General features: G+C 42.5%; 1 protein-coding gene across 2 annotated transcripts in view; it reads left to right on the forward strand.

Annotated features, from left to right (window-relative positions):
• Arl8b (ADP ribosylation factor like GTPase 8B) overlaps nt 1-24,419 on the forward strand; it is a 36,786-nt gene extending 12,367 nt beyond the window's left edge. For both annotated transcript variants that reach the window (XM_042679945.1, XM_042679946.1), the window contains 6 exons: nt 9,880-9,960; nt 11,163-11,236; nt 12,583-12,676; nt 17,162-17,229; nt 17,916-17,986; nt 22,206-24,419. In XM_042679945.1, coding sequence (XP_042535879.1) covers nt 9,880-9,960; nt 11,163-11,236; nt 12,583-12,676; nt 17,162-17,229; nt 17,916-17,986; nt 22,206-22,255 — 438 coding nt within the window. In that variant the 3' untranslated portion in view covers nt 22,256-24,419. The remainder of the gene's footprint in view (nt 1-9,879; nt 9,961-11,162; nt 11,237-12,582; nt 12,677-17,161; nt 17,230-17,915; nt 17,987-22,205) is intronic.
• Nucleotides 24,420-25,828: the final 1,409 nt, after the last annotated feature.

Below are 25,828 nucleotides of genomic sequence, written 5' to 3' on the forward strand. Positions count from 1 at the left end.
ACTTGATTGATTAGAAAATTTCCTTAAACTTAGTAGCTGCATGAGAAATAGGCCACACAAAGCATCCTTTGCAATTTTAGCTCTAAAAGTTGAATCTTCCTTCCTTACCCCTTGGGTTTTGAGAGCCTCAGCCTAGAAGTACACCGAGAACCCTGCTGCCGGCCCCGGGGAGGTGCTGGGACCATACAGCACATCGTAGAGGTACTCCGAGAACCCTGCTGCCAGCCCCGGAGCAGTGCACCGATGGCTCACCCCTGTAATCCTAGCTACTCCAGAAGCTGAGATCTGAGGATCATAGTTTGAAGCCAGCCCTGGCAGGAAAATCTATGAGACTCGTATCTCCATTAAACTATGCTGTAAAAGTAGGAAGTGGTGCTGTGGCTCAAGTGGTAGAGAGCTAGCCTTGAGCATAGAGAGACTTAGGGACAGCGCTCTGGCCCTGAGTTCAAGCTCCATAATCAAATTTTGCATTTAAGGGTGCAGTATGATGTTTCAATACATTTATTGTGTAGTGTGGAAATCAGGTTAAACATAGTTCCTTTAATCAATCAATTAATTTCCTGTGTTGGGAATGGAACCCAGAGATGGAAGAGACGTGAGGTGCTTGCTTTAGCTATTACTAAGCTGTACCCTCCACCCCCTGTTGCTTCTTTGTGGTGAACATATTCCAGATCCTTTCTTCTATTCGTTTGAAATATGCAGTGCATTATCATTATCTAGAGGCGTCCTACAGATATTAAATTGTGGTTAATGGCTTCATAGCAGCTTTACTGGACCACTCAGTCACCTCAAGTATTTTCCTTGTTTTGTGCAGCACAGTTATCAACCAATGATTTTGTGTTCATTTCTTAGTTTTCCTTCTCTCATTAAGTAGCTGGATGACTAAGCGAGTGCGTTGGGGAGAGGCAGAGTAGGGAAGAGTGAACAGTAGTAAGGATTTGTGAACCACTGGGCACAGGTTAATGATCTATGCTGGCACAGGTACTCAGGAGGCTGCCAGTGGCTAACGCTTGTAATCCTGCCTACTCTCAGGAGACTGACATCCAGAGTATGGGGAGTTTGAGGCCAGGCAGAAAAGTTTGTGAGACTCTTATCTCTAAAATAACCAGCAGAAAACTGGAACTGGAGGCATGGCTTAGATGGTTGAGCATAAGCCCTGGGTTCAAACCCCAGTACTATATACAAATTAGTTTACCTGCTTGAGGAGAACACCTAAGACATCTTTGTCTGCAGATGCCACATGCATCACAGGCAGTTTGGCTTGATAGGCAGCGTGAATCATTGACCATGGCATGTCTGTATGTGGCCCCTGTGCACACGGGCTGCCCATCGAGAATGTAAGGCATTCCTCTCTCTCTCGGGCTGGTGAGGCATTTATTTCAAGATGGATTATCTTTGTATTGTTGCACATTGTGCTGGTTTTGAAAGAACAGTCTTGGACTGTTACAACTTTGCAGATAGATATTTCCCTTCACATAAGTAAATTTCTTTTTCTTTTTTTTTTTTTGTCAGTCGTGGGGCTTGAACTCTGGGCCTGGGCGCTGTCCCTCAGCTCTTCAGCTCAAGGCGAGCGCTCTACCACTTGAGCTATAGCGCCACTTCCGGTTTTCTGGTGGTTTATTGGAGGTAGGAGTCTCACGGTCTCTCCTGCCCGGGCTGGCTTTGAACCGCCATCCTCAGATCTCAGCCTCCTGAGTAGCTAGGATTACAGGCGTGAGCCACCAGCGCCCGGCTACAGAAGTAAATTTCTGAGTTAGTTTTATCTGGTGTGATAGCTGTGTTAAAGAATATGGGCTATTGGAAGAAAATATGCCTTCATTGATTGTATATGGTATTGATATGGATTCTGAAGTGTTAAAATCTTTGTATGCTACTTAATTCACTGTGATGACTATTGAAGATTATTCATACTCCCAAATAAACAAAAGCTTACTGGCATTTTGAGTGACTTTTTTTTTGATAAGATGCATCTAGCAAGATTTTTAACATACAAGTTTTAACTAAGGTCCTATGGCAAAGAATAGATCTGTAGTTTGAAGATTTATGATAAAATGGAGGACAAAAATTGTCTTTGGGAATATGTAAGAATTGATTGTCCAGAGTGTTCTGAAATTAGGAGAAAAATGACTGTTACATGATCTTTGAAATGTTACTGCAGTGATTGTGAGCACTTGGGAACCTTCAGAAAGCACTGTAAAGAGAATGTCATATCTAACAGGATATATGTGTTCACAGTGACACTCTGTAAAGAAGATGTGTTAATGTGGTATAGGCTTAATAAAATTAGGAGGCATGTAGGCTTGGAAGGTATATATGATGTTCACTTTTTAGCTTAGAAGCAAATAGTAAAATGTTGAAGAAGATGGAAAATTCTTGACAACAAATAGGGATGTCAGCCAAGAGACCTTTTCCTTACACCAAAGCCATCTTAAGTAAAGTAGATGGTTTGTTTCCTATGTGCAGACTTGTACATTAATGTTCTTTGGCTAGTGGTTATGACTTTCATACTTGGTCCTGAACTCCTTGTCGGAATTCCTTATGATTGTCCTCTTCTTTTCCCTTCCCACCCTTCTCCTTTTTTCTTTTGGTTCTCTCTCCCAACCCCCCCCCTCCCCTTTTACTGGGTCTCATACTAGACAAGGGTTCTACCACTGAATATACCCATAATCCTGATGTTCTTTCTCTTCCTAATGTAAATGGAGTTAGTAGAGAGCTTTGGCCGGTAATTACACTTATTAGGGAAATGATGAAAGCAAGATAATGCAATAAAATTGAAAAATGAGTATTGGTAATAATAGTGATTCATGTTCGAGTTTTAAGATTTGAAGGAGGCTGGGCACCGGTGGCTCACGCCTGTCATCCTAGCTACTCAGGAGGCTGAGATCTGAGGATTGCGGTTCAAAGCCAGCCCGGGCAGGAAAGTCCATGAAACTCTTATCTCCAGTAAACCACCAGAAAACTGGAAGTGGCGCTGTGGCTCAAGTGGTAGAGCGCTCGCCTTGAGCTGAAGAGCTGAGGGACAGCGCCCAGGCCCAGAGTTCAAGACCCACGACCGACAAAAAAAAAAAAAAATTTGAAGGAAAAACACCCAACTTGCCAATTTATTGGTTGCATGGTCTCACTTGTTAAATGTATGAATTTTGACAAAAGAACTCATTGGCCTGGCGCCAGTGCCTCACACCTGTAATCCTAGCTATTCAGGAGGCTAAGATCTGAGGAGTGAGGTTCAAAGCCAGCCCCGAAAGGAAAAAGCCTGTGAGGTGTGTGTGTGTGTGTGTGTGTGTGTGTGTGTGTGTGTGTGTGTGTGTGTGTGTGTGTGTGTGTGTGTGTGTGTGTGTGTGTGTGTGTGTGTGTGTGTTGTGGGGCTTGAACTCCAAGCACTTTACCACTTGAGCCACAGCACCACTTCCAGTTTTCTAGCGGTTTATGGGAGATAATAGTCTTACGGAGTTTCCTGCCCAGGCTGCCTTTGAACCGTGATCCTCTGATCTCAGCCTCCTGAGTAGCTAGGATTACAGGCATGAGCCACCAGCCCCCGGCTCCTGTGAGACTCTTATCTCCAATTAACCACCAGAAAACTGGAAGTGCCACCGTGGATCAAGTGGTAGAGCACTGGCCTTGAGCTGAAGAGCTGAGGGACAGCGCCCAGGACCAGGGTTGAAGCCCCACGACTGACCAAAGCAAAACAAAACAAAAAAAACAACAAACCCATTGGTTTTTCTGCCCAAGAGGAGAAATTTAATATTAGACATTTGTGGTGCTCCTTATTTCATTTTGTATTTACAAAGCAGTTAGTAACCAACCCCTAAAACTTTTTTTTTTTTTTTGTGGTGCTAGTCCTGGGCTGGCCCAGGGCACTGTCCCTGAACTTTTTTTTGCTCAAGGTTTTTGCTGTACCACTTGAGCCACAGCTCTACTCTGGCTTTTCTGGAAGTTTATTGGAGATAAGATTCTTACAGACTTGCTTGACCAGGCTGGCTTTGAACCGTGACCTTCAGATCTTAGCCTCCTGAGTATTAGGATTATAGATATGAGCCACTGGTGCCCAGCAGTTCAATAAAAAATTTAAAGCCTTAATAAAACATTTTTATTAAAAAAACTGGTTGTTGCAGGGTGCCGGTGGCTCACCCCTGTAACCCTAGCTACTCAGGAGGCTAAGATCTGAGGACGGAGGTTCAAAGCCAGCTTGGGCAGGAAAGTCTGGAGACTCTTATCTCTAATAAACCACTAGAAAACCGGAAGTGGCGCTGTGGCTCAAGCAGTAGAGCACTTGCCTTGAGCTGAAGAACTGAGGGACAGCGCCCAAGCCCAGAGTTCAAGTCCCACGACCAACAAAAAAACCCAAAAAACCCCCCCAAAACACCTGGCTGTTCGTCAGAGAAGGTACTTTTTCACCATCTCTTCGTGTACCGTGTCTTGTTAGATGACCACTGCAGATGGTTGGGTCAGCCACAGTGGAGCTTTTTTTCGGATGTAGCAGGCCTCACCGTTTATAAGCAGTCAAAAGCATTGTAATCTTGGGTACATTGAACTTATTTCAAGGAATAGTTGCTTCTCCCATTGTCTTAATTCCTCATTTCAGATACAGGGCCTTCCTGTATTAACTTTTATCATAGTTTATCTCTTTTAAATTCTGTACCCTCTTCTGAATAAAAATAGCCTCATTTCTGAACTCTCTAGTAGTAAATTTAAATAAGTTCCACTGGTAGAGTAGAACTTTTTGAAACCTGGTCTGTTAGTATACTAATAAATCTGGGAGAAAGACAGCCAGCTTTTCTAGTGTTATGGACACTCAGTATTTAAATGACAAGTCTATGAATAAAACACAGCCATAAGTGTTAGGAGTGGGAAGGGAGTTTGGAGAGCCTCCTGAAACCCAGGAAGCTGACTTTTCAGAGCTGGTCATTTGAGCTTGCAGCAGTCACGCGCCAGGGGTGTCTATAGCACTGAATTCCCCGTGGTATCATTTCTGTGTTGCAAAGTGATGGTCAGTTTATGCACTTAAGCTGTATCAGAAGACAGTCGTGGAAGCAAAGTGCTTATTTCTGGACCCTTCCTTCCACCTTAACAATTAGATCTTAAGAATAATGAGACTTTCAACAAATGAGTTAATTTGTTTTTGCCTTGGCTATTCTATCTGAGAAATAAGGATAATGCTACTCATTTTATAGAGTTGTTGTAAGAATTAAATAGTTAATATTGATTAGCTAGCCTGAGGCTGAGGCAGGAGGATTAATAGTTTGAGGACAGCCTGGGCTACATAGGGAGGCTTCAAAAAGGGCCAGAGGTACAGTTCAGTGGAAGATACAAATGTCTGAGTGCAGACCCCAGTATTGCCCCAACAATAGCAGAATTAGTGCTGTTTGATGTTTACTAAGTGCTTACGACAGTACTTGGTATTACATTCGTTAGATTTGGTAAAATCATACACAATTAGTACTTCAAAACATGAATATGTTTTCCAAGTTAGTTTCATGACAACGTAGAAATAAATTCTCAGAAGTGGAAGTATGGCAGAAGTGGCAGAGCACTAGCTATGAGCAGCAAAAAGCCAACAAAGAGTGTGAGGCCCTGACTGAATTCAAGCCCCAGTACTAGCACTTCAAGTCTTCACAAGCATTGAAAATGATGATTAAGATCTGCCTAGGCTGGGAATGTGGCTTCGTGGTAGACTGCTTGCCTAGCATGCATGAAGCCCTGGGTTCCATTCCTCAGTACCACATACTCAGAAAAAGCTGGAAGTGGTGCTGTGGTTCAGGTATTAGAGCAAAAGAAGCTCAGGGACAGCGCCCAGGCCCTGAGTTCAAGCCCCATGACTCAGGTGGGGGTGGTGATCTGACTCTAGCCAAGTAGCACATATGTCTACTTCTGTAAAGCAGTGACCCTGCACAATCCGTATTTTGGTAGGAGAGAATCAGTGTTTTCCTCTGCAGCATGATCTTACTTCCTACAAGTACTTTGTAATGTCTTGCTACACTCAAGGACTTGATTGAGTAATTGGAGTTGCAAATTATCAATGTCTGTCAATAATTCATGTGTGGAATAATGATGAACAAAGAGGTGAGTGAATGCCAGAAAGCCCAGAGACTCTCATTTCCTCAGGGTGCCACACAAGAATGGAGGCGCTCACCGTGCTAGAAGGGTCTTCAAGGGTAGCTAAACCACTGCCCTTCCCCCCTTTTTAACGTTGTTTTTCGTTTTTTTAATATAGCCCACACAGGTTCTGAACTTGATTTTTCCCATCTCATCCTCTCAAGTGCTGGGACTACTGGCTTGTCCCACCCTGCCTGGCTAGCTTGTTTTTCTTTGTTTTATTTTTTTGTGTTTTATTATTTTCTGCCCCCTGATTTAGCTTAGTTCATTGCTACAACTGCTAAAAGGATTGTGAAAGACTGATAACACATCAGATTGTGTCCCATAAATTGTGTGTAAGAAATTAGGAAGCTTTTTGTGTAAGTTTGAGAAAAAGCTCATTACCTAAAAAGTTCAGCTAGCAGCTTCATGGTGCAATAGGACCACTACTAGAATGAACGGAGGTATAATCTCACTGAGGCCTCTCTCTTGAGGTTGGTCTTATCACGACATATAGTAATTAAGTTACTATGAAAATCCTTATACAGAGACCTGCAGAAAACCAACCATTATTGAATCATGTGACCATGGAATTGTTTCCTGTTGCATTGTCAAGACTGGTTGTGTCAGTGACTCATTCCTGTAATCCAGCTGAGATCCAGAGGGTTGAAGTTTGAAGCCAGCCCAGGCAGAAAAGTCCTTGAGAGTACACCTCTAAAGCCACAGACAAGAGGGCAGTAGACACTCAAGATGGCTCTAATAAAAATGATAATACGCTGTGTGCATGTGGCTCACACCTGTAATCCTAGCTAGTCAGGAGGCTGAGATCTGAGGGTCACAGCTTGAAGCCTTAGGAAGGTCCTAAGACTAGCTCCAATGAATACCAGGAAATCGGAAGTGGCTCTGTGACTCAAAAGTGCCAGAGATCTAGCCTTGAGTGAAAAAGCTCAAGGACAGCAACCAGGCCCTGAGTTCAAGCCCCAAGACCAAGACTAACAACAACAGCAAAAGCCAAGCCTGATAATACCAAGTATTAGTAAGGAAGATAAGTTGGAGCCTTTATACAATATTGTGGGGAGTACAAGATGGTGCAATCACTGGATACATTTGTCAAATCCTCAGAAAATGAAACGTAAGACTTACAATGTTTCCTGGTTGTTTGGTTTCTAATTGTGTGTGTGTGTATCTGTATCCAGTAGAAATGGAAATATCATTTAAAACTTGTATATAAGTATATAAATGTTCGTTGATAGCATTATTCAGAATAGCCCTGTGAGAAAAACTTTTTTAAAATTTAATTTTATTGCCAAGGTGATATATAGAAAGAAGGGTTACAGTTAATATGTAAGGTAATGAGTCTATTTCTTGTTGAACATTGTTACCCCCTAAAAGCTGTCTTTTCTGTCCAAGTGGATTGTTTAAAAGTTTCTGCTTTGTCTGGGGCTTAGCTCTTGTTGATTATTCTGCTGAGACTGTGGGGAGATAAAGAGGAACTGCTTTGGGGTTAGGAAGGATTTTTGAAATGTAAGGGTTTTTGTCTTAACAGGATTTAAGACCTACCTCAGAAATAGCAGAGGGTGTGTGTGTTTTAAATCACTTTTCTACTGTTAATCTTATATATTTCAGTGTTTTAATGGTCGCCTTATGTAAATACTTACCCTATTCAAACTAGCAGATTGTGAACCTTGAGCTCTGTCAATCTGCTTTAGCTATAAATAAGGGAGCCAGCTGGGCGGTGGCTCAAGCCTGTAATCCTAGCTACTCTGGAGGCAGAGATCTGTGGATCTGGTTCAAAGCCAGCCCCAGCAGGAAAGTCCTGAGACTCTTATCTCCAATAAAATTACTAGAAAACTGGAAGTGGTGCTGTGGCTCAAGTGGTAGACCACTCTCCTTGAGCTGAAGAGTGCAGGGACTGCGCCCAGGCCGAGTTCAAGCCCTATGACTGACCCTCCTCCTCCCCCCCCCCAAAAAAAAGGAGCAAAATTTCCTGCTCTGTGCACTTGTTTGCCAGATTTCTTGCTGCTGGTGCACCCTTCTGCTGAAGAAGGTTTTGCCTTGGTGAGACAATCTTCCATCCCCCCCCTCCCTCCCTCCCTCCCTCCCTCCTTCCTTCCTTCCTTCCTTCCTTCCTTCTTTCCATTCCTCCCTTCCTTTTTTTTTAATTGTGAAGGTGAGGTACAGAGGAGTTACAGTTACATACGTAAGCTGAACAAGCATGTTTCTTTTTGATAGTGTAACCCCCTCCGTCATTTTGTCCTTGCGCCCCCCCCCCCCCCAGTTGTACAGTTCATGTCCAGCAAGTGTCTAGTGAGTATGAGTGTTGCATTGGCTCACCTGTTGTCCCATCATTCTGTGATTCCCCTTTCCTTCTGCAAATCAGATAAACTTACATATAAGACAAAGCGTACAGAAAGCAAAACCAGTGACAACAGGGCAAAAAACAAAGGAAAAAAGAAGGAAAAAGAACTGCAGAGAATACATTATAAAACCCTCTTGTTTCCATTTCTTGGAGTTCATTTTTTTTGTCTGTTCTGGGGCTTGAACTCTGGGCCTGAGTGCTGTCCCTCAGCTCTTCAGCCCAAGACTACAGCGCCACTTCCGGTTTTCTGGTGGTTTATTGGAGATGAGTTTCTCAGAGTTTCCTGCCCGGGCTGGCTTTGAACCATGATCCTCAGATCTCAGCCCCCTGAGTAGCTAGGATTACAGGGGTGAGCCACCGGCGTCCGGCTTGGAGTTCATGTTGATTAGCTTCATTTTATATGGTCATATATACCTAGCTATTGAACAATTGTGATCCTCTGCTGAGAATATCATAGACATATTCTAGTTATTACAAATGAGGGAAACCATGCAGCCTGTATTTCTTTGGGTCTGGCTTGGTTTGCTAAATATAATTTTTTCTAAGTCTTTCCATTACCTTACAAATGGGGCAATGCCATTCTTTCTGATGGAAGCATAGAATTCCATTATGTATCTATGCCACATTTTCTTGATCCATTGTAGGGACATCTGGGTTGGTTCCTTATTTTGGCAATGTAGATAATGCTGCAACGAACGCTTTAGTACTGGTAGCTTTACTGTGGCCTTGTGTGTGGCCAGTTGGGTAAATGCCTACAATCCTTTTTGTGGCTATCAATGTGACTTTAGTGGTTCTTGGAGAGCACATTTATAAGAGCCTCAAATGGAAACAATTCAGATGTCGGCCAAGTAGCGAAAAGGTAAAGTAAAAGTGGTATATCCATACGTAAAATGGTGTACAGCCATAAAATAATACCTAGGGTAACCTATAATCACAAACCTAGTAAGTGAACACTCAAGAAAAAAAATGGAGCACCTAGATATAAAATGTTCTCTATATGGTATCTAATTACTTGGGAAAGGATAGTTTTGGGTTTTTTTTGGTCAGTCATGGCGCTTGAACTCTGAGCCTGAATGCTGTCCCTCAACTCTTCAGCTCAAGGCTAGTGCTCTACCACTTGAGCCAAGGCACAACTTCTGGTTTTCTGGTGGTTACTTGGAGATAAGAGTCTCACAGACTTTTCTGTTCAGGCTGGCTTTGAACCACGATCCTCAGATCTCAGCTTCCTGAGTAGTTATGGTTACAGGTGTGACCAGCCTGAAATATTGAATGCTAATCTTAAGACACTGAGATTGGAAGCAAAGAGAACCAATTGATTAGATAAAATAACTGAGAATTTGCTTACTGAGCTGATTATAAATGTACCACTGATGCTGAAGTTGTGCTAGAAAGTTATGTAGTAACTACATACATTGGCTAATCTGACTTGTTATGTTTTGTTTGTTTAGTCTGGCCAGTTCAGTGAAGATATGATACCCACAGTGGGTTTCAACATGAGGAAAGTCACCAAAGGAAATGTCACAATAAAGGTACGTTAACTTCTTCCCATGCTCCGCTTCAGTTGCTGCCATGGACAGCTGGAAAAGTTGCTGTTTGTTTCTCTGATGTTTCTGTGTTTGTGGGTGCTAAGTGATGCTCGGGCATTTACACTCTGAAAGTGTAACTTCACTCCAGAAGTGTTATTGCAGTATGTTTATTTGTCTTAATAGATCAAAACATGTAAGAGTTTAAATAATAAATGCTAGTTTTTAAAAAAGTGAGCATATGTGTTAGCATAAGTACATTGGAGATGTAAGGAAAGAAAATCCCACTTTCAGTGTTTAGGTTTGTGGTAACAGACAAGTAATGTTTTATACTGGAAGATAATTATTTGTAATACTGGAAGTTGAATATACCATTTATGGTAACAAATATGATAACCCAGTTTTTCCTCTGTTTTAGTAGTAAGCTGAACATTAAGATGAGAAATTCTAGTGTAGGAAAAAGCTCACTAGTTTTTAACATGATTTTCTCTTTTTTTGCTGTGCTAGATTCACATCAGGGCCTACATAGGCAAGTGCTGTCTTATTAAGCTATGTCCTTACTGTTATCCTGACAAACCTGAATTTTTAAATCCAGCTTTAAATCCTGGACTGTTGAACTGTTTACCAGGGACAGTATTTCAACATCAACATTTTTCTGTGATGGTTTTGATTCATTATTTTGAAGTTTACTTTTTCACAGTTTGAATCATAATGATCATTTCCTCCTTCAATTCGTGTGGTTCACAAAATCTGTTCACTGAATTTTCTCTGTGGCTTTTCTAAGCTCCTAATTTAGTTGTGTGTCTGTCTGTGTGCGTTTTACAGTGACGGCGCCTGAGTTGGAAGTCTTAAAAATGAATACTATGACAAGTTTTATGCAGCCCTGTGTCTAGTATGTTTCTCTACAGAGCAGGCACAATAATGAAATTCTACTATGGATGGGGGATGGTTCTGTATCTCACACAGTTGTAATCCCAAGCCCTGTATCTTCAGTACTAGATGTATTGGTTAACAGGCAATGGGGATGAGTATAAACCAGCAAGAATTTACATATTAAGAGTTTGTTTAGGCTCAGGAGTTTGGGAGCACTTTGACTCTGGCACTGTGAAGTTGAGCATGTCTCCGGTTCTTCCGGTTCTTCTGATATTTTCCCACTCAGTGAATAATTTGAATTGTGTTTATAATACTTGTCTTGTTTTCGTTTATAGATCTGGGACATAGGAGGGCAGCCTCGGTTCCGGAGCATGTGGGAGCGGTACTGCAGAGGAGTCAACGCAATTGTGTAAGGTTTTTTCAAGTCAGTTTCGGGTTCAATGAAAAAAGTTTAATACTTCCAAAGGCCCAACCTGTATCTCAGACAATAAAAGTCCTTAGCTGCTGGGCGCTGGTGGCTCATGCCTGTCATCCTAGCTACTCAGGAGTCTGAGGTCTGAGGATTGTGGTGGTTCTAAGCCATCCTGGGCAGGAAAGTTAGTGAGACTTATCTCTAATTAACCACCAGAACACAGAGGAAGTGGCACTGGATCAAAGTGGTAGAATGCTAAAAAGACCTCAGGGACAGTTCCCAGGCTCTGAGTTCAAGCCTCACAACTCTTCTCCTCCACGTCCCCCCAAAACTCTTTAGCTAATTTCTCAGTATGCTTTATTAGTATGAGATTTAGAGAGAAATTACAGAAAAGTATTACTTCTAGAACAAGAGCTTGCATTTCATTATTTGTGTATGCAGCTGACAATATACATGTTGACCTTTTCTTTATCTAGTACTTGTATTTTGATGGAAATTTCCTGTGTGGGGAACAAGATATATTTCTTTTTCTGTTTTTCCCTTCTTTTTTTTTTTTTTTTTTTTTTGGGTCAATTGTGGGGCTTGAACTCAGGGCCTGGGCACTGTCCCTCAACTCTTCAGCTCAAAGCAAGCCCTCTACCACTTGAGCCACAGCGCTACTAGTGGTTTTCAGGTAGTTTATTGGAGATAAGAGTCTCACGGCTAGCCGGGTGCTGGTGGCTCATGCCTGTAATCCTAGCTACTCAGGAGGCTGAGATTTGAGGATTGCGGTTCAAAGCCAGCCTGGGCAGGAAAGTCTGTGAAACTCTTTACCTCCAATAAACCACTAGAAAACTGGAAGTGGTGCTGTAGCTCAAGTGATAGAACACTTGCCTTGAGCTAAAGAGCTGAGGGACAGCATTCAGGCCCAGAGTTCAAGCGTCATGACTGACCAAAAAAAAAAAAAGTCTCATAGCCTTTCCTGCCTGGGCTGGCTTTGAACTTTGATTCTCAGATCTCAGTCTCCTGAGAAGCTAGGATTATAGGCGTGAGCTATTGGCACCCGGCTCATTGTTTTTGTTTTTTTTTTATTGTAAAGATACTATACAGAGGGTTACAGTTACATGAGTGAGGTAATGAGTACACTTCCTCTTGAACATTGTTACCCCCTCCATTGTTTTCCCCCTACCATCCCCTCCCTCCCTCCCTTCCCCGAGGTTCTTTTTTCATTGTTTTTTTATACTAAAATCCCTGCCACAGTTAAAACAACTTCAATAAAGCAAATTTAAATGAAATTGAAAGTCTAATTCTGTCATCTGGATATGTGGAGAAGGCATATTGAGATCACTCTGTTTTCTTCATAGTTACATGATCGATGCGGCAGATCGTGACAAGATAGAGGCCTCTCGAAATGAACTACACAATCTCCTAGATAAACCCCAGTTACAAGGAATTCCAGTAAGTACGGGTGACAGATTACATTTGTAATAAGAGGACAATAGTCATCCCTCACTGTTCAGCCACAGAGGTTGGCCTGCAGGACCCCAAAGATACAAAGATCTGAAGAGCTCAGATTCGGTGAGACTGTGTCTCACTGTGTAGGCAAGCTGGCCTCTGATGTGAGGTTGTCTACATTAGTCTCCCTAGTGTCAGGATTATAGGAGTTTGCTACCACACCCAGTTCCTCAGGTCCTTTGTGTACAATGACATACATGGAATTTATAGAGACCCTACACGCATCCTGTATACTTTAAAGTCATCTCTAGATGATTAAAAATGCCTAATAAAATTCAAGTGCGATATGTAATTATTAAGAGTATGATGAGAAGAAAGTCTGCATGTTTGGTATAGTTGTAATTGTTTTTTCTTCTCCTTTTGGTGGTTTGGGGTTTTACATTTGTTAGGCACAAGCTCTACCATTTTGTCGGTTGTGGGGCCTGAACTCTGTCTCTCAGCTATTCAGCTCAAGGCTAGCGCTCTACCACTTGAGCCACAGCGCCACTTCTGACGTTTTCTGCTTATGTGGTGCTGAGGAATCAAACCCAGGGCCTCATGCATGCAAGGCAAGCACTCTACCACTGAGCCACCTTCCCAGCCCCGGTGTTCTACTGTTTTATCCAAATGTTTTTGACATGCTGTTAGTTGAATCCCTAGATGCAGAGCCTGTGAATTTGGAGGGTTGTGTAATACACTTGAAGTTAGTAAGAGTTGTTTCTTTTAAAAGTCTGGAACGTTCATTATTATTGAGTACCTGCCATATCTTAGATCTTGTGCTGTTTGCGTATGTCTCAATCAGGTGTCTACTACAATGCAGCATGCGCACTGCTCAGTACTGCGTGCGTTGCTATGCAGTGTCTCCTGGAGTTTGTGAGTTGGATAGTCTCAAACACTTCAAAGATGCACTTCTGACAATAACTATGAACACAGGTGCAAAGGACTTTTAGAATTTTACATTAAAGGATTGGGAGAATTGTAAGCTCTAGGCCCTGAGTTCACGCCCCAGTACCACCAAAAAAAAGTTGTAAGAGGGAAGATTTGATCTAGTTCAAAGGGGAGAAGAAGGCTTTGAGGACGTGTGTGAAGTGGCATCTGAAAGATATATTGGACTGGGAAGGAAGTGGGGTGGAGTCAGAAGGAGAGGGTTCCTGCAAAGGCCCTTTGGTGAGAAGCAGCCCCCAGGCCCCAGAGCAGTGCAGAGCAGAGCAGAGCTGAGAGTGGAGGCCCAAGTGTGCCCTGCCATGCTGCACCTGGGACACTAGAGGCCGCACTGCACAGAGCTGAGGAACCATTTATGGTTTGAGCATATTACTGTATTGTAGCCAAGGGTGTACTGAAACTGGGTGCAGTGCGCTATACCTGTAGTCCCAGCACTCTGAAGGTAGAGGTAAGGGAATTGAGAACAGCCTGTGCTACATAGTGGAGGAAAAAAGAACCTCTGTGGTCAAGAAGGGCATGTGGGGAGGATTGCTACAGGATGCCGTTTCAATAGCTCTGGCAGCTGGCAATCCTAGCTACTCAGGAGGCTGAGATCTGAGGATCATGGTTCAAAGCCAGCCCGGGCAAGAAAGTCTGAGACTCTTACCACCAGAAAATTGGAAGTGCCGCTGTGGCTCAAGTGGTAGAGTGGTATCCTGGAGCTGAAGAGCTGAGGGACAGTACTGAGCTGAGGACCAGAGTTCAAGCCCCACTACTGATGTCCCCCTCAAAAAAAAATAGCTCTGGCAGATTGCAGAATATTGGACGAGGTATATCCCTATGGGTCCACCAGAACATTAGACGAGGGTGGTGGTACAGGCAAGATGGAGGGAAGGAAAGTGATTTTAGAAGAAAAATTCTTAGATGGAGGGTGGTACTTTTTTGAGCTAAGGAACACTGGTAAAGGACCAGGTTTTAGCCTCATGGCAAGTTTCTGAAGGTCAGACACTTGAAATATATAAACTCATTTTTTTTTAAATTTTTTTTGCCAGTCGTGGGGCTTGAACTCTGGGCTTGGGTACTGTCCCTGTCTGTGCTCTTTAGCTCAAGGCGAGCGCTCTACCGCTTGAACCACAGCGCCACTTCTGGTTTTCTAGTGGTTTATTTGAGATAAGAGTCTCACGGGACTTTGCTGCCCGGGCTGGCTTTGAACCTTGATCCTCAGATCTCAGCCTCCTGAGTAGCTAGGATTACAGGCATGAACCACCGGCGCCCTGCATTTAATCCTTAAAACATGCTGAAGAGTTTTTCTAAATTCAATTTTAGTTCTACATACCACAAATGAGTATCAATTTTCTTAGTCACTATAGGGTTCTTAGTTCTAATCAATGAAATGTTGCTTTTCAGGGGCTGCTTTAATGTGGCTGAGTGGTAGAGTGCTCATCTAGTATGTGCAAGGACTCAGTTGGTCCTCAAAAAAAGTAATAATAATAAATTTGAAAAAAGAAAGCCTATTTAAGTAGAGAGGAATCCAGTGGAAGGCTGTGGGTAGCTCACAGGGTCTCTGGGGAGGCTCAGCACATAAGTTGGAACCCAGGAAGGTCTGTAGGTCCCGGGTTCCCCCATACACAGACGGGGGTTAGGGAACAGTGGGCACAGCTGCTATGCTCGTCTTGTAGCAAAGAAGGGGGCGTTTGCACAGTGCCATGTCCTCCTGTCTACTTCTAGGAACTGGGGTTGATGCTCCTCCGTTATTACGGTAGATTTTCCATTTTTGTTTTCCTGCCACTGGGTCTGTTTCCGAGGTATCAGTTGTTTCTAGTTCATGTGCCCATCCTGTAGCTGAAAGGAAGGCTAGGAGAGATAACTATGGAAGCAAGTAGCTTTATTGAAAGGACAGTGCATAAAATGAGGACAAAGTTTTGGGCAAGGGTCATCATAAATGACATAGCTTAGATCTTTTTTTATTTTGGTGTTTTTCCTTTAAATCACGGCTAGTGCTCTTCTTCTTGAACTACATCTGTAGTTCTGACTTTTTGCTGGTTAATTGGAGATGATGAAGCTTTTGGATTTGTCAGTTAATGTACTCGGTTAGCATGAATCAAGATACAAATTCTGGAGCCTGGCATAGTGGCCCAAGCCTGCAGTCCTGGCTACTTGGATGGCGGAGACTGAGAGATCATGTGTTTTTTAATTTAACTTTAATTTTTTTCATTACTATAAAGGTGATATACAGAAGTGTTACAGTTAGGTAAGTCAGGTAAGGAGAACATTTCTTTTTAGACATTGTCACTCCTTCCCCTGCGTCCTCCAAGTTTTTCCCTCCTGTCCCCACACACGGTGTGTATTTCTTTCCAACATAGTGTCTACTGAGTGCCACTGCTGCATTTGTTCACCCTTTGTCTCTTCATTTCTGTGTCTCCCTGCCCCCCAAAGACATAAATGAACAAACAAGACAAAAAGAAAAAGGTAACAAAGAAAAAACCTCTTGTTTTCATTACTTGGAATTTACTTTGATAAATGTTATTTTATACACATACGTGTGCATATACACACATGCACACACATCTATGTATGCGTACATACTGGAGAGTAAACTCAGGTCTTTGGCACAGTAAACACATACTTCTATCACTGAGTGACACTCCCAGTTTCTGGCTCTTAAATTTTTTTTTTTTTTAGTCGGTTGTAGGGCTTGAACACTGAGCCTGGTGCTGACCCTCAGCTCTTCAGCTCAAGGCTAGTGCTCTACCACTTGAGCCACAGCACCGCCAGAAGGTGGTTAATTGGGGATAAGAGTCCCACAGCCTTTCCTTCCCAGGCTGGCTTTGAACCTTGATCCTCAGATCTCAGCCTCCTAAGTAGCTAGGATTACAGGCATGAGCCACTGGCCCCCAGCTTGACTCTTGAATTTTTAAAACTTAGTAACATGTTCATGATTAGTTGGCAGATGGACTGTTTCCGCCACTCTTGCTTGTTACCCTCAGCTGAAAAAGAGATTTGTTTTTAAGTGTTGGGGCCTAGGGCCTTGATGTAGGCCCTACTATGGAATTACAACCCTATCTTCAGACTTAAAGAATCCTTTTTTTTTTTTTTGGTCGGTCATGGGGCTTGAACTCTGGGCTTGGGTGCTGTCCCTGCGCTCTTCAGCTCAAGGCAAGCACTCTACGGCTTGGGTCACAACACCACTTCTGGATTTTTAGTGGTTTATTGGAGTCTCACGGATTTTCCTGCCCAGGCTGGCTTTGAACCGGGATCCTCAGATCTCAGCCTCCTGAGTAGCTAGGATTACAGGCATAAGCCACCGGTGCCTGGCTTCAAGCTTAAAAAATATTTAGAATTGAAATTGGCATCTTCATGTTAGGGTAGAGATGATGCCTAAGTAAATCATTATGTGACATAAAATACGTACATAGAGCATGCTTTTAAGATCTAGGTATGTGTTAACATAAAATTAATTTTAAGGTTATACTTAGGTAATGATTTTTGTACATGAAAATTTACACTTAATATCTTTTCTTTTTAAAGGTACTGGTACTTGGAAACAAGAGAGATCTTCCTAATGCCTTGGATGAGAAACAGCTAATTGAAAAAATGTATGTCCTAACAATGAGTAATGCTGTTTTAAAAACTTCCTTCTAAATGATATTATTTTGTAGGCCATGTTTATGTTTTTTGTCAGGCATGGGCTTGAGCTCTGGGCCTGAGTGCTGTCCCTCAGCTCTTCCAGTTTTCTGAGTGGTTTATTGGAGACAACAGTTTCATGGCTTTTCCTGCCTGGTCTGGCTTTGAGCCATGATCCTCCGATCTCAGCCTTCTGAGTAGCTGTGATTACAGGTGTAAGCCCTTGGCTCCTGGCTTGCCTTTTTTTGGTGGGGGGCAGTAAAAAACTTCAGATCGGGCTGGGAAGGTGGCTCAGTGGTTGGTAGAGCACTTGCCTTGCATGCTCGAGGCCCTGGGTTCGATTCCTCAGCACCACATAAGCAAAAAAAAGAAAAAAGCCGGAAGTGGCGCTCTGGCTCAAGTGGTAGAGCGCTAGCCTTGAGCTGAAGAGCTGAGGGACAGCGCCCAGGCCCAGAGTTCAGGCCCCACGACCAGATCCAAAAAAAACAAAAAAACAAAAAAAAACTTCAGATCATACATGGCCTACCAGAGAAATGAGCCCCTAAAATTTTAGTAGTAATTTCTTCAGCATAGTAATGAAAAGAAGTAAAATTGGAGAGAGAATGATAAATATGACAGCTATTTTAAGCACAGACTTAAATAATTCTGCTTCTTACAGGAATCTGTCTGCTATTCAGGATAGAGAAATTTGCTGCTATTCAATTTCTTGCAAAGAAAAGGATAATATAGGTAAGAAATGATGGATATTTTCAGAAGGAATGAGTATCATTGTAAGAAATATGTAGTGTTTTTTTACTGTTTATTCTCCCTATTCGTGTTCAAATAACTTCCTCTAGGGAGTACTGGTGTTTTGTCTTAGGAAAAAGCATATGCATTATAACCTTTGGAAAAAATATATCAGCCAAAATTTTCTCTATACTATTTAAGGAAGTAAATGCCACAGAGCCATAAGGTCTAACATTATGTGAAGTCGATGTATTGTATTAATTTTTGCATCAAGCTGAGCTTTTGAATCAAAATGCTATTTTTGAAATTAGGTCTTATACAAATTATTTCTCTAGGCATTAAAACCACTTTATTATGTTAACATTGTACTGGAAGTGTGAGCCAGTTTCCACTTCATATTGTTCTTAATTTCTTGGAACTGCTGCCACAAAGTACCAACAACTATATGGTTTAAAACAGTAGAAACTTTCTCCTGTTCAAATGTGCTGTCACCTCGTCTTTGCTCCCTGCTAGCCTGCTCTGCCCGGGAGCCAGCCAACCAGCCTGGTGTTTGTGCTCCACTCTGCCTCCGTGGCTCTCTTTTCTTCCTGAGTTTAGTATCTTGTTAGACTCAGGCCATTGGATTAGGGCCCATCCACTCCAGTATGATTTCACCTTAACTAATTACTCTATAAAGATTCTGGTATTTTTTCTTCAGCCTTCATTCAGTGTGTCACTTCTTGTTCATGACGTTTGACTTTGGGTTACTGCTAGTCTCTCCAAACTGCCTCCAAACACTTTTTAGTGAGCTCATAGGGTTGCTGTTGTTCTGGCTCATTTGGGACTTCTTGAAAGGCCACTACAAAGCAATGTAAACCTTGATAATTCTACTTTTGGATGCAAATATTCCTTTATTGAATGGTGAGAATAAATGACTTGTTACATACATGGAGAGTATTTAATAGAAAGCATTTGTGGTTAAATGGATCTTGTTTAAATTTTTTGTTAGGTGCTAGTGGGGAAATTCTTGTTAAATTTTAAGGTACGTTTCAGTGAGTCATTTTCTCCCAGGAGACGTGGCTATATCTGGAGGCATTTCTCTCTCATCATCTCAGGGATAGAGATGACCCATAGCGCAGGGCTCTCTGCGGTCCCCACAGCAGAGAATGAACCTCATGCTACCAATGACTATTGGGTAGCAAGAGAAAGGAGCCTTCTTCTGCATGAACTTGGCTTTTAGTATACTGGGCCTTTGTCAATCTGTTGCTCCTTTTGTATTCTTTAGTATTCCCTAACTCTTTTGAGGGGAACATCTTTTGTCTTGTCCTTCTCAGAGCCTAGCTGGATGCTTCCCTCACCTTCCACCCCAGGAACGCCCCCCCCACCCCCACCCCAAAGAAAACACAAAACAACACGCTTTCTTTTTTTTTTTTGGTCCGGTTGTGGGGCCTGAACTCTTGGCTTGAGCACTCTCCCTCAGCTCTTCAGCTCAAGGCTAGTGCTCTACCACTTGAGCCACAGCGCCACTTCCGGCTTTTTTCTTTTTGCTTATGTGGTGCTGAGGAATCAAACCCAGGGCCTCAGGCATGCAAGGCAAGGGCTCTACCACTGAGCCAACTTCCCAGCCCCAACAACATGCTTTCTAGAGTTCTTTTATGCAAGAGGTGCAGCAAAGGTGTTTTAACACATGACACCGAGCTGTGCTTTGCTCTGGGTCAGTAGTCACCAAGTTTGCAATTTTAGAACTCTTGGTTCACTTAAAGTATTAACAGATTTAAGGAAATGGATTTACTTTTAGCTAGATTCAAAAGTAGATCAGAATGACTGATTAGTAGGAGTAAGGAATCCTGGCTAATAGCCAAATGGTTACACTTCCTTTTTGACTACAGTGGGTGCATGAGTATGCACACGCACACTAGGGCTTGAACTCAGGGCCTCACGCTCTTACCTCAGCCTCCTAAGTAGCAAGGATTAAAGGTGGGAGCTACCAGTACCTGGCTGACTTCAGATTTTATAACATGTTTTGGCTCTAAGTTTTTCCTTTACTGACAGTCTCTAAAAAATATTAGGAGCTGGAAACGTCATGTTACACTTCCAGCTTGCTCATATGGCAGAAGAAGAGCCTGCTTCATGTCCATAAATCACATGGAGAAAAATACTTGCTACAGACTGTTTACATTATGACACTTGCCTGGGAGGTCACTTTTTCTTTTCTTTTTTTTTTTTTTTTGCATCTGATTTGTTATTTCTCTTCTGTGTTTTTATCTGGTGTTGAGGATTTGTCTGTTTTCAGGACATTTTCTTCTCTCCAGAGTTTGGGGAGTTTTTTTGTGAGTTCCTTCAATGCTAAAATGGGTCATTTTGTCTTGGGTTTACCTTTTTCCTTCTCCTGACTAGCGGCTTCTGCAGCAGAGGTGTGAAGGACCTATTTCGGCTTCTGCAACAGAGATGCGAAGGACCTATTTCAGCCATGTTGAGTCCTGGTTTCATAGCCCAGTAGAGTTTCCTCCATCTCAGCTCTCAGTGTTCTTGACAAGGATATGGCTTCCATATAGTTCTCTCGTGTGTATTAGCTGGGAAAGTAGGAGGTTACATTTATGTTTACCTTTCTGGCTTGGAGTATAGAGTGCTAATTCTGCATGATCCTCATGTGCTTTTTTATGAGCTGTTTTTTATGAATTAGGACAGTCGATGCCCTGTTCTGCCCTGGCTGCCTTCTGGGTGTCCTTTTCCCAGCTAGTCTCGGCCACTGGAGCTTGAGCTGGCATCGTGTGAGGATGTCATGCCGGTCTCCAACTCTTCCTCAGATCTGTCGATCTAGACATCACTGCCTTTACTCCTGATGTGCTAAAGCTGAGTTCTTACAGCTGTTTTCCTTCAGCCAGTTGGAGCCAGCAACACTTCTGTGACTCACATACGCAGCCTTCTACCTACACTCCTTTATCAAGTCCTGGTAGTTCTACACTTTCAAAATTTTTATTTTAAATACAGAATTTTGCTCTGTATCTCATGGATGGCTTCATACTCATGATTGTCTGATCTCAGCCTTCTGAGTGCTGGAATTACAGGTGTATACTACCGTGCCTGGCTGGCTTCTTGTTCCTCAGTTTACTCCTTCCCATCTTACAGTGTCTCTCTTGCTTCAGGACTTTAGCCCTGCCTACTTGGTTGTGATAGTTTGCGTATTGGCAACAGTATGCATACTTGTACTTTGTATGGGAGCACCCTGTCTCCTCTTGCCATTGCTAGCTAACTAACATATAGTAATACAATTCGTCAGGGGCTCATGTTCTAGCTCTACTTTCTTGCTTATAGTTGGTGCTCTACAACTTGATACATACTTCTAGTTCAGCATTTGGCCAGTTAATTGGAGATGGAGCCTTGCAGACTTTTCTGATTAGGTTGGTTTTGAATGGCGATTCTCCACAACCTCTGTGTGTGTGATTGTGTGTGTGTGTGTGTGTGTGTGTGATTGTGTGTGTGTGTGTGTTTGAGTGTTTGAGTAGCTACAGGGTTAGAGACAGGAGCCACTCTTGTTTCCAGCTTTATTTCAGGACACTTTTCTTAGGGAACATTTGGCAGTCTGGAGACATTTTTGGGTGGTTATAGTGATGCATGATAATGACATCAGCTGGTTAAGGCTCTGGCTGCCCTGAAACACTCTTAGAAGGATGCAGAAAGGGTCATCTCGGACAACAGGGAAGAACTCTCCAGCCCAGATGCTAAAAGAGCAAGGTCACAAACTCCTGATGTGGAGGTACAGTGAGTGACAGCTCCTCCTCTGTGCTTTAGCCACTTTTATCACCTGCAGCACACCCACAGTTCTGCCCTGGTGGACTTTTGATCTGACTTGCTTTGCAGTTTCCTTTGCCTGGCATTGTGTGTGGGTGACCTCTCCAACTCCTGGTTTCTTCTATTAATGCTTAAAAAAGTTCTTCAGGGGCAAAGTAGTTGCCCTTCTCTTCACGGAAGTTCCTGGCAGTTTGTGTGCAATACCTGCTTTTCTAAGAAGCAATGGGTTGCAAATGCTCCAGTTGCCCTAGACACAATTTACTTTTTCAGTCTGGTTATTGATTACGTGATCCTCTCGGAGCTCAGGTAAATGGAGCACAGATGCTGAGAAGAGGGGAAGATGCCACATGTACATGTACCTGGACTTAGCTGCGCTTTAAGTATTGTGCCTGTTTGGTTATTTAGTTCCACTTTAGTATCTTAACATTTTGACTTTTTCCCTCATCTTTAGATATCACACTTCAGTGGCTTATTCAACATTCAAAATCTAGAAGAAGCTGAAACATCTCATGAAGTCTTCCAGTCCTTCTTGGCTCTAATCCTACAATTACTGTCCGTTCCTCTGAAGTACTTCCCAGAATCCGGTCCTTCCTAAACCCAAGAAATTGCAGAGTTTATTTCTCATGTGCACTGCTGAAGATGTGTATCCCTAACCCTTCATAACGAATCGGCTAGAGTTGTCATGATAAAGTCAGCAGACACAGCTTCTCATACACACTTGGCCTAGTGTGTAGAAACCCTCCACCCCCAACCTTTCCTTTAAAAAAAAAAACAAAACACTTTTGACCATCTTAAATCAAGAAAATGGCATATTTCCATTATGGTCTTTCTGGGCCAGATTTTTATATTGGTTTTCAGTAAATGTCTATAATATTTCATTATAGAGTCCAATAGCTTAATACCAATACTGACTTGATACAGCATGAAATTTCTAGTGCCACACACAGTATTTAGAAAACCTTAAGCCTGACTCATTTGAGATAATATAAACGTAATGTTTACTTATCTCACAAATGCATGTGACATGTATAATTACCCTGTAGGAATTTTAAGAACTGGTCTGCAAAGAATGAGCAGAGGTGCCAGATCAATGATGTTGGCTCTTTACACTGGAGAGTTCCTACCTGACGGTTTTATAAACATACTCTGTTTTCTGAGAATATGTCATCACCAGACAGCAGCGGGGGTGTGGGAGGAGTAAGGCGTGCATGCTGGTTTATATATGTCCAGATCATTACTCTTTTATTTTTTTTCCTTTTCCATACACTTTTTTAAGGGCTTGGGATTGATGATGATTTTCTCAAACGCTTTCATGAATTTAGAGCATTCCAGCCAGTGTAATAAAACCTGTTAACAATGTCAGACTTCGTTCAGACACACGTTTGTTTTTTCTATCTCCAGTCATTAAATCAGTGCTGCATGACACGCTGTTAACTTTTTATATTGAGTCATAAAGTTGACTTTCAGCACAAAAGATACAAAGAAAACAATTTTTTAATTTTTCTCTTACCAAGTAAGGCTGGGTACTCTTGTCTGGTGCCATTAGATGTCTTGATTATTATGACAACTCTAGACCTGCCTGCTTTATCTGATGAATCATGCACAATGTCTACAGGTTGTTTAATAATCACACAGCGAACTGGGAAACTGAAGCTGTTGATTGTTGGCTTCATGATACAGAAATGTATAGAAAGTACGGAACACGTTTTATAGTTGAGTGATCTCTGTAGACATAAAGGGACTCATGACGCAGGTTTGCATAGGCCGCCGTAGCAGAAGAGCCCTGTTGGGCACTATTTCGTGTGCCTCATGCTGTGTGGGATTTGTTTCCTGCACACTGCGTTTCCAGATACATTGAGCACTCAAGAGGATGTCACCATTGAGGGTTTTTTGTTTTTTGTTTTTTTGCAAATAGCAGTTTTAATTTATAGACTGCCATGGCCTTAAGACTTCTGTACAGAGTACTGCGCTGTGTTGCACGTGTTACTTGTTTCCCATCCACCTTTTGAGTGAGCGGAATCCGAGCTTTTCAAGTTCTCTTTTTCTTTGAGGCATGTTGAATACTTCCCAGGTAGGATGGGTGGTTCTGGAAACGAAGGGATATTTAAACTTAACTGCTGTGGTGTATACCACTGATGGTCACTGTGAGCTGGGACGGAGAACATGGTCACATGTGTCCCAGAAGAGGGGCTGGGATGAGGGCTGGGCTGCAGGGACTGCATACGTTGCAGTTGACCGTGCGTGCGTGCGTGTGTGTGTGTGTGTGTGTGTGTGTGTGTGTCCATTGCTTTTACCATCTGTAGACATCCAAATGCCACTACCATTTTTCTGTGTAACCTCTGCATGTGGAAACTTAATAGTCACTCAACTTTGTAAATACTTACAGTTCTTTTTTTTTGTTTTTTTAAAAAAATTTTGGTAGATGCATTTTCATCTGTTTACTGCTTTTTCTTAGCTTTGTTCAATAAACTTGCATTTTGAGGGTTGTAACGGCAATTTTAACTTAAAATGTACATCATGCTGAAAGGTTGCAGACTTTTTGGAAAGGAGCGGAAGGGAAATTACCATGGAGGGGTCCATAGACCGTGGGCTAGAAAAAAATCAACTCAGCGTTCAGAGATGGGCCTGTGGGCTAGTTAATGTAGAAATAAACTTTTGAAATATCCCTAGATCTGGAATTGTGTTGTTTTGTTGTTGTGGGGTGGAGGGTGGCTACCACTTGTAAAGTCAGGGTGCAGTGAATTTAGGGGGACGCCCATGATACTTTTTTGGAGGGAGGTCGTGTCAGCCTCTCGAGTGGTAGGGAAGCCCTCTGCCACTGCCCCTCCCCTGCAGTCCCCAGTATAGAGCTTCTGTGTGGCAGGGCCTAGTTCAGCATTTGATAGTCCATTGCAGTTTGATTTTGCTATATTGGGAGTGGAATCCAGGACCTTGAGATCTTAGGCATAGTGCTCTGCCAAGGATACATTCCCAGCCAAAAGTCCAGACTTAAAAGTAAAAAGCCTACTAAGAAAATTAGGTATGTGGTGGCGCATGCCTGTAATCCCAGCTCTTGAGAGGTTGAACAAGCATATTGCCAAAGTTTCAGGCCAGCCTGAGCTACAAGGCAAAACTCTCAAACAGTTCCCGTCCCCTCAACTACGTGTATACATGTATGAAACACTGCAAGATATGTCTTCTTAGGACAGTTCATCAAGAAACTATTTCCAATACCAAGCATGTTGGTCCTACGAAGACATCAAAGCTCTTGGGGAAATGATATGATACTTATGTCCAGTTGGCTTTCTCTTCCTGTCCATGGTGTGATTCTGTACCGCCAGCCCTCCGTTGGCCAGTTGGCTGTGATTGTAGCTTTTCTGCCCCTAGGTATTAGTGGATTTTGGTCTTCTCACCACTCTCCAAGCCAAGGACCTGGGAGGTGAAAAATGGGGGGGCTGAGGAGGGGCTTACTGAATGTACACATTTAGCTTAATTTGTTGTATACATACTTTGGTTATGGTGGCTTAGGCCTGTAGGCTCAGCATTTGGGAAACTGAGGCAGGAGGATTGTGAGTTCCAGACCAGCCTGAGCTTCATAGTGAGACCCTGTCAGCCAAACCACCTGTAACTTTCTAAAATGAATCCCTTTGATTTTATCAAGGGAAGTAGGTGTTTTGGACCATGGCTGCTTTAGTGTTACTTTTTTTTTGACTGAGGAACTAAATTGCTTTTTGTGTTGTCCACACCAGGGATTGAGTTCCAGTGGAATCCTGTTTTGTAATTTGAGCTTCTCTGAATGACTGAGTTCAGGAGTAAAACTGTATACCAAGAACCCTATTTTAATAGCTAACTGGCCAACTGCTTTATTTATTTGAAAAAAAAAAAAAAAAAGGCCACCATGGGAGAAACCATCCTGTTTGATCATGAAGATGTTTTCATTTTATTAGAAACTTCTGAGGTCATTTCTTCCACAATGCATCTGCCAGTGAAGAGACCCAGAAAGGAAGACACAGGAGAACAAAACAAGTAGCCTTTCTGACTTCCTGCAAGTCTGCTGTTGTACAAGTAACTTGGCCACTGCAGGTGTTTCCTGTT

This window comes from Dipodomys spectabilis, unplaced genomic scaffold (assembly GCF_019054845.1).
Source record: "Dipodomys spectabilis isolate Male_0828 unplaced genomic scaffold, ASM1905484v1 ptg000054l, whole genome shotgun sequence".
In the NCBI taxonomy this organism is placed as follows: Eukaryota; Metazoa; Chordata; class Mammalia; order Rodentia; family Heteromyidae; genus Dipodomys; species Dipodomys spectabilis.